This window comes from Triticum aestivum, chromosome 1A (assembly GCF_018294505.1).
Source record: "Triticum aestivum cultivar Chinese Spring chromosome 1A, IWGSC CS RefSeq v2.1, whole genome shotgun sequence".
NCBI lineage: Eukaryota > Viridiplantae > Streptophyta > Magnoliopsida > Poales > Poaceae > Triticum > Triticum aestivum.
Genome location: NC_057794.1, coordinates 335,997,957 through 336,006,258, shown reverse-complemented (window position 1 = coordinate 336,006,258; position 8,302 = coordinate 335,997,957). Strand labels below are relative to the sequence as shown.

The 8,302-nt window shown below is 47.6% G+C and overlaps 2 protein-coding genes across 2 annotated transcripts; one reads left to right on the top strand and one right to left on the bottom strand.

Annotated features, from left to right (window-relative positions):
* The first annotated feature begins 981 nt into the window (after positions 1 to 981).
* On the top strand, positions 982 to 4,770 carry LOC123049193 (mitogen-activated protein kinase 6). The gene is made up of 7 exons (XM_044472164.1): positions 982 to 1,336; positions 1,591 to 1,720; positions 2,350 to 2,487; positions 2,754 to 3,086; positions 3,626 to 3,809; positions 3,884 to 4,064; positions 4,464 to 4,770. Exons 1-6 carry the CDS (start codon positions 1,161 to 1,163, stop codon positions 4,054 to 4,056), a joined length of 1,134 nt encoding a protein of 377 aa, XP_044328099.1. The 5' UTR covers positions 982 to 1,160; the 3' UTR covers positions 4,057 to 4,064; positions 4,464 to 4,770.
* Positions 4,771 to 4,807: 37 nt separating this feature from the next.
* Positions 4,808 to 7,199, bottom strand: LOC123049180 (L-type lectin-domain containing receptor kinase SIT2-like). Its single transcript, XM_044472160.1, has one exon. The coding sequence runs from the start codon at positions 7,046 to 7,048 to the stop codon at positions 5,012 to 5,014; it is 2,037 nt and encodes a 678-aa protein (XP_044328095.1). The 5' UTR covers positions 7,049 to 7,199; the 3' UTR covers positions 4,808 to 5,011.
* Between the last annotated feature and the right edge of the window lie 1,103 nt (positions 7,200 to 8,302).

Genomic DNA, 8,302 nt, shown 5'->3' with positions numbered 1-8,302 from the left:
TAGTCCATTTTAGAAATATGTATTTGTCTTTTTTTGTATGCCACGTGTGAATATGTTTACGGTAATATACATGTGTATCAGTGATACACCATTTTAAACACCGTTATGAAGTATTGTGGTGTGATTGCACGAGTGGAAAGAAGGTGGCCACCGGACGCGTTTAGGTGGAATGATGTAACAAGATTTTAATCCTTGTAACATGCAACTATGTTAGCCCATCATGTCATCATGCATGAAAGAAGACCCATTACATTCAATTCTTGTACACCCTCCGTTCCTAAATATCAGACATTTTAAAGATTTAAATATGGGACTACATACGGATGAATATAGACACATTTTAGAGTTAGATTCACTCATTTGGCTCTATATATAGTTCATACTGATATCTCTAAAAGGGCTTATATTTAAAAACAGAGGGAGTAACATGCAATCATGTAATTCACCATGCCACCGTGCATGAAAAAAACACATTGTTTGCGCAATCCATGCTACTTATATTAATAAATATTCTACAAATATACAGTACTAAAATGCAATAAATTACATGCATTTCAGATAAATTCTTTTATATTGTTATTAATCCAAACGTTAATGTTTCATTATTTTTTGCGAATATAAACATTAATGGTTCATACAAGCAATCATTTAAATAATTGCAACTAATCTTCACAACTCACGGTGTATCATCTGTAATTATTTGTAAAGACTGTACAATTAGATACAATCTTTGTCTCTTAATGTAAGACGTCTTTGCAGTTTCTTACAATAAAGAATGGAGGAGTAGATCAGTAAAGTCGTTAGAGCAATATAAGGTGTGTATGATCTCGCCAAAAAAAGGTGTGTATGAACCCTCACCATTTTCTTAAATGGAGTACAAAGCAATAAATTAAGCAAATTGGACATTTACCCCTATCTACCTTTTTTTCCCTTGTGTTTTCCCCTTAACGTCGCCCCACGCGCGCGGTCTCCGTCCTCGCGTCCGCTCGCTCCCATCCGCATTCCCCAGTCGCCGCCCAAGTCAAAAAGAGGGGGAAGCTTCTCCACCAGAGTCCCCCAAGCCCATGAACGACTAGTCGCTGCGAAGCACCAACCCTAGAACCCAACCCTGCTCTCCCCCTCCTCGGCTCCTCCCCCTCGCGAGCGGCGACGAAGAGGCCATGGATACCTCCGGCGGCGGCGGCGGCGCCGCGGGCGGGGCCGCGCAGATCCAGGGGATGGCGACGCACGGCGGCCGCTACGTGCTCTACAACGTCTACGGCAACCTCTTCGAGGTCGCCTCCAAGTACGCCCCGCCCATCCGCCCCATCGGCCGAGGCGCCTACGGCATTGTCTGGTGCGTTCTCCCCTCCCGAATCACGGATTTTATGCGTGCCGCTGCAGTTAATAGCGAATCCGAGCTGCTATCTATCTATGCCATGTGTAGAATATTCCGCGCCGTGCGGCGGTGTCTGCCCAGATTTGGCACACATGCGGGTATGACGTTTTTAGGCATAAAGTTATGATGAGGAAGTGAGTCACGGCGACGCCCCACCCTAAGGGTTGCAGTAGGAGTGCTTATATTTGCCTACTCTTGTTCCCTATTTGTAGCGCGGCGGTTAGTTCGGATACAGGAGAGGAGGTTGCGATCAAGAAGATTGGAAATGCGTTTGACAACCACATCGACGCCAAGCGGACGCTGAGAGAAATAAAGCTTCTTCGCCACATGGACCATGAGAATGTAAGACTTGTCTGTTTTAATTTGTTTGGACATGTATAGTGATTGCTCGATGTACTTGCCATACCGCTATAAGTGTTTGCTGTGTGCTTTACATTTCTATACATAAGATAGCTTACCACTGTGCTTGAGCAACACATGTTCAACTGTGAACGCTGCTCTTATTAGTTTCTTTTTGAATACCAAATTTTGGCAGAGGCAAGTGGTCATGTACTTCTGGTTATAGAGAATTACTATGCATAAGGAAAGAACTACTTTAGGTGTAATATGTTGAATGTAAATCGCAGAGTATGGCCCTACCCAGGAACTGACCCTTATTGCTTGATTATGTACATGATGAAGTTCTGTGGTAATACTTAAGCTTCTTACTAAAGAAGCATCTAGAAGCATAGGGATCAGCTGGCATCACAGTCATAGGGTCGAGTGTGCGCTGACAATTTTCTCTGAAGTTGGCTTCTACTAGTGGTTTTATTTCCTTTGTCTAAGTTTCTAGAAGCGGTGTGCCTGAGTGGGCTTCTGTTTTTGTCATTACAATTTTACTGTTAATGGGCTTTGTTGTCCACTCATACTCACACTGTCAGTCATTCCTATGATGGGTTTATTCTGATCATGGTTTCAAAATTGGATCACAGATTCTTGCCATAAAGGATTTAATACGCCCCCCAAGAAGAGATGATTTTAAGGATGTGTACATTGTTACTGAGTTGATGGACACGGATCTCCACCAGATCATTCGCTCAAATCAATCATTGACTGACGACCATTGCCAGGTTTGTTGCCGCCTGCTTGTGCCAAGATTCTTATGTGTTTGCTGGATTTGTAGTTGAAACAAATCTTGTTGTGACTAATGTAGATATCGATTGACATGTACTCACAGATGTTTTCTGTGCCTTCTTTAGTTCTTAGCTTAGGTTTATCAGCTTTGTCCTCCAGAAATCATAAGTTACATGTTGTGTTCTGTACCTTCTTTAATTCTTAGTTTAGGTTTATGAGCTCTGTTTTCCAGCAATCATAAGTTACATGTTTTGCATTGCAGTACTTCTTGTATCAGTTGCTTCGAGGGCTAAAATATGTGCACTCAGCAAATGTCTTGCACCGTGATCTGAAGCCAAGCAATTTGTTCCTAAACGCAAATTGCGACCTCAAGATTGCAGACTTTGGGCTTGCAAGGACCACTTCAGAAACTGATCTCATGACAGAGTATGTGGTCACTCGTTGGTACCGAGCACCAGAGTTGCTGTTGAACTGTTCACAATATACTGCTGCAATTGATGTCTGGTCAGTTGGGTGCATACTTGGTGAAATTATTACTCGTCAACCCCTGTTTCCTGGAAGAGATTACATCCAACAATTAAAATTGATCACTGAGGTAGGTTTGTTCAACTCGTCGCTTGCCTTTTTTGGTATCCACATTGACAAGTCATGTTGTTGTCTATTTGGAAGCTGTCAATCAATTAAGATGAGTCTGTTTCTGAGCTTCTTTAATAGAATTTGACAATTGTTATATTTGGAACAATAGGATAACTGGATCTTTCTTGGCACATCTGACTGTATTGTTAGACCTGTTTCGCATCTTGTGTTTGAATAGAAGTTGTTTACTTTTACGCCGACACTGAATTAGTAAATGTATTTTGCATCTGGTAGCATGTTGGTGCTGCAACATTTTACTGTATCATCAGATCTGGAATCCTGGATTATTAACTTCGTGCAAGTTTCTGTGGATGTCTCTTCTCTTCAAATTATACATTTTACTATGTATACTGGTTGGTTTCTGTGCAATACATTCTTAGCTTCAAATCGACCATTCTTAGTACCACGGAATGCATTTTTGCTTCTTTTTTTAATGATGTCTCTTGAACCTGTTGTGTCAAATATTAATCAGTCCTTTCCGGCTTTCTGCTTCAAAAGCTGATAGGATCACCAGATGATTCGAGCCTAGGATTTCTTCGGAGTGATAATGCACGAAGATACATGAAGCAATTACCACAGTACCCAAGGCAGGACTTCCGCCTGCGCTTCCGCAACATGTCTGATGGTGCAGTTGATCTGTTAGAGAGAATGCTGGTGTTTGACCCAAGCAGACGCATCACTGGTACATGGGCTTGAACTAACTACTTATGTTAGTTTTGTTTGCTTTACTATGGCTCAAAATCATTTTTCATGCAGTTGATGAGGCTCTGCATCACCCATACTTGGCTTCTCTTCATGACATCAACGAAGAACCCACTTGCCCAGCACCTTTCAGCTTTGATTTTGAGCAACCATCTTTTACAGAAGAACATATGAAAGAGCTCATCTGGAGGGAAACTTTAGCATTTAACCCTGATCCTCCCTACTAAGAGCCAAGGTTTGTATCGTATACGTCTGGTTGAAAATATTTCGTTTCTTAAAACCAATTATCTAGAAGAACACAATGTGATCAGACGACTAATCTAGATCTTGGACGTGAGGAGGTTCATACAGGCTTGTTATTGATATTTATCTGCAATATTTCTTAGGTTGAGTAATTTAGTTCTTGAAAATTGTGCCCCGTTTGGAAACCAAATATCTATCTGGATCAGTAAGACTTTAGTTTGAGAACATACCCTGCTTAAAAATTCTATTTGTAAGTCAAGTCTTGTTTTTCCATGTTTCTTGTCTGTGCCGATTCTCCGTTGTCTCAGTTCATTTTGAATTTCATTTCATTTGGTTCAAGATTGTTTCCAGGGATTCAAGCTAATTCATTTTGTTTTCCTTGGGAGCACAGACCAAATTACCAGCTGAGGGCATTGAAGATCTACCTCTAGCTCTAGTGAAGCCGATATTTCCATGTCTTGTGCATTTATTTATTTTATGCTCGCTTATTGGGCGAATGGGCATGGATTATTTGTTGCTGTAACTATTCCTTTTGGGGCCTTTCTGAAGAAACGACATTTGTATGAGATGGCTTGCGCCTGGGCTTGTGTTATACCGGTTGATTGAATAAACTCTTCTTGTGTATCTAAGGCTTGTAATTTGTCTACACTTATTTAAACATCCCATGTATATCTGAGTTAACATATTGCCTTTTATTATCTCAAGCATGTAATTTTGCATCTTGTGCCAGTCGTATTGAAGTTGCTGATACAATTTGCTCTGAAATTCCATTCACTGGTAGGTGTATCCCACAGTAAAAGTTCCTACATGCTATTCTGCGCACTAGTACTTGGTTATTAGTATATCCTTAAGCTTAAAAGACAGCATGAACGCATGGTCGAGGAGTAGAAAGTTTTAGCCTCACGGGAATTTGGCAAAAGCTCTTCAAGCTCAAGCCATTCACCGTCCACGGCGCAGTGAGCCCGCCGACATTGTTGCACATGACTGACATGATGACGACCATGTCAGCGACGTCAAGGAGCCGAAGTCGATGGAGTCGACGTCTGAGAAGACGAGCACGGCATCCTCCTGCATTTCCTCCTCGCCGTTGAGGTACTGGCAAACCTGCCTCATGCTAGGCCGTGCCTCCGGCCGCCACTGGCTGCAAGCGAGACCCAGCCACAGCACCAGCCTCACCTCCTCCTTGTCATACCACCCGTCGAGCCTCTCGTCCACGGCTCGCACCAGGTCGCCCTTGACGCCGTGGTCTCGGACCCAGCGCACCAGGTTCACGCCGGTGATGGGGTCGATGGGCCGCCGCCCGCTCGCCACCTCGAGAAGCAGGCCGCCGAAGCCGAACACGTCGCTGGCCGTGGTGGCCTTGCCAGTCACGGTGAGCTCCGGCGCCATGTAGCCCAGCGTCCCGACGACGCGAGTCGTGGCAGGTTCCGCGCCGTGCTCGTAGAGGCGCGCGAGGCCGAAGTCGCCGAGCCGCGCGCTCATGTCCGCGCCCAGCAGCACGTTGCTGGCCTTGACGTCGCGGTGCACCACCACCTGCTCCCACCCCTCGTGCAGGTACACCAGCCCGGACGCGACGCCCCTGAGGATCCTCAAACGCTGCTCCCACGTGAGCAACGCCGGCGACGGGGACACGCCGACGCCGGCGCCGGCGCCGGCACTGCCGAACAGGTGCGCTTCGAGGCTGCCGTTGGGCATGAAGTCGTAGACCAGAAGCAGGTCTTGCCCGTGCTTGCACCACCCGCGCAGCTCGACCAGGTTCCGGTGCCGCATGCGCCCGAGGCTCGCGACCTCGGCGACGAACTCGCGCATCCCCTGCGACCCGTTGCTTGAGATCCTCCTGATGGCCACCGTGTTGCCAGAGCGCCGGAGCACGCCTCTGTACACCTGGCCGAAGCCACCGGCGCCCAGGAGCTCACTGTTCTTGAACCCCTTCGTCGCCTTGTACAGCTCCTTGTATGGCAACCTGTGCGGGTGATCCAGCTCCCACTCCTCAAGCGTCTCGGCCAGCGCCGCCCTTCTCCGCAGCCAAAACGCGGCACCGATGGCGGCGACGACCATGACCAGCGTGGCGGCGCAAGACAGAGCGACGATCTTGATGATGGTGGACGTGGAAGGTGGAGGAGCCGGCGCCTTTGGGACTTTCGGCAGCCGGGAGAGATCGATGGCTTGCGCGACTCCGTCGGTACGGAAGCTCCAGGCAAGAACGTAATGCGAGCTCGCCAACTTCCCTGTCGCCGCCGAGAAACCGACGTACATGTCTTCCTTAAAGATCGGCGAGAGGTCAATGACCTGCGATATAAGCGGCCGGCGAGGCCGCGTTTGCAAGGACGCGGGAGCGATGGTCACGTTGAGGACCTTGGCGCTGCCGTCGTAGTCCACCCACGCCTGGATCGGCTGCGCGCTCCCGAGCGGCACGGAGACGCTCCTGCCGTCGTCATCGGTGAAGTAGGCGGCCGGCTCCGACACGTTGGACACGAGGCTGTTCAAGTCGACGCCGACGTGGTTGGCGTTCGTCTCGTTCAGGAGCCCGTTCGCCTGCACCGTGTCCAACTCGACGGCGAAAACGTGGTTCGAGGAGTTGCCCAGATTTCCTTTGCCGAGGAGGCCAAGGTACTGCTCGTCACTTGCCCCGGGGAGCACCTTGGAAGCCGCGACCACGAAAGCGAGTCCATGGCCGCCGCTTCTGCCGACAGTAACGATGTCGAAGACGAAGGCCGTGCTGAAGGAGATGACCGCCTTGTTCACGAGCATTGGCACTGGCGCCGCGAAGAAGGCGTGGCCCATGAGGTTGTTGCTGTCGTTGGTGAGCTGAAGCGCGCCGCCGCGCAAGATGGACGCCGAGCCGTCTAGGCTCAGGTCGGCGGCGTGCTGGAAGCCGTTGTAGATGAAGCTAAGTGCGGCCGAAGAAGGGACGAGAGCAACGAGGGTGAGCACGGTGAGGTGGCGAAGGAGAGCGATGGACGACTCCAGAGACATGGTCGAAACAATGTGCTGTGTATGCACGTAGTTCTGGACAGAGCACAGTTGTTGTTGTTGCGCAAAGTTGCCTATGGACAGGTATCAACTATCAATCATCCATGGAGTGAAGAGAATCTCAGATGGGCGAGATGAATGACCAATGAATGGAGCTTCTGTAACCAATGAATGGTAGTACTAGTAGTACTGCACTACAGGTGTAGCTCTACAGTTAATACTCCACAACTGTGGATAAGACGGAATAGACTGTTGGAGCGAGACCCATTCGTCGTTCCCCGCTTAACGGGGCATTGACTCCAGTTGTCTTTGTCATTCTTTTTCACGAGAAAAAACCCAAAACTTGCAAATACGAGCAAACACTAGGAATGTGTTTGGTAACCTGCATTTTTTTTGCCCCTTTGCATACTTGTCTCGGTTGAGTCTGGTTGAGCAAATACAGGCAAAAAACCAATATCTATATGTTGACTGATTGTCCGCACCACCTCTAGCGTGCATGTGCCGAAACGGAAGACGTGTTGTTTGGTTGCGGACTTGTCTTAGGGAAAACACAAGCAGTTGTTTGGTTACATCCAGAAAAACTATGTGGTAACCTACTCCTTCACGTGGTGAGGTTATCAGAGACACACATGGATAGCTAAGAATAAACTAGAGCAAGACAACAAACTTAGGCACACATACAAGTCTTAACCACGCACTACAAATTTAACATAATACCATAAGTTTAAACCGAAACCCGACATATAATATATAGTCTTCAACCAACGACCAACATGGAACGGGCAACGGGAGCTCTCTATGCGGTCACAGCGAAGGCGTTGTCGTGCTTCTTGACTTGGTGACTGATGTCTACTACGCAACTTTATTCTTATAGACTCGTTTGGACCTCCAAGCGCAGAGTTTTGTAGGACAGTAGCAATTTTCCCTCAAGTGGATGAGCTAAGGTTTATCAATCCGTGGGAGGCGTAGGATGAAGATGGTCTCTCTCAAACAACCCTGCAACCAAATACAAGAAATCTCTTGTGTCCCCAACACACCTAATACAATGGCAAATTATATAAATACACTAGTTCGGCGAAGAGATACACTACTGGAATCAGCTTCTTTGCCGTCCGCCAGCTGACGGCAAAGAGCCTCTTTGCCGTCTGCTTCCACAAAGCGGACGACAAAGAAAGGGCAGATGTCAAAAATGCTATTTGCCGTCAGCTGCTTCTTTGCCGTCGGCCAGCTGACGGCAAAGAGCTATAAGGCAGACGG

Coding starts and splice junctions, on each gene's coding strand:
- LOC123049180 (XM_044472160.1), bottom strand. CDS start 7,048: ATGTCTCTGGAGTCGTCCATCGCTCTCCTTCGCCACCTCACCGTGCTC.
- LOC123049193 (XM_044472164.1), top strand. CDS start 1,161: ATGGATACCTCCGGCGGCGGCGGCGGCGCCGCGGGCGGGGCCGCGCAG. Junction 1,721..2,349: donor GCCACATGGACCATGAGAAT/GTAAGACTTGTC, acceptor ATTGGATCACAG/ATTCTTGCCATAAAGGATTT. Junction 3,810..3,883: donor CCCAAGCAGACGCATCACTG/GTACATGGGCTT, acceptor TTTTTCATGCAG/TTGATGAGGCTCTGCATCAC.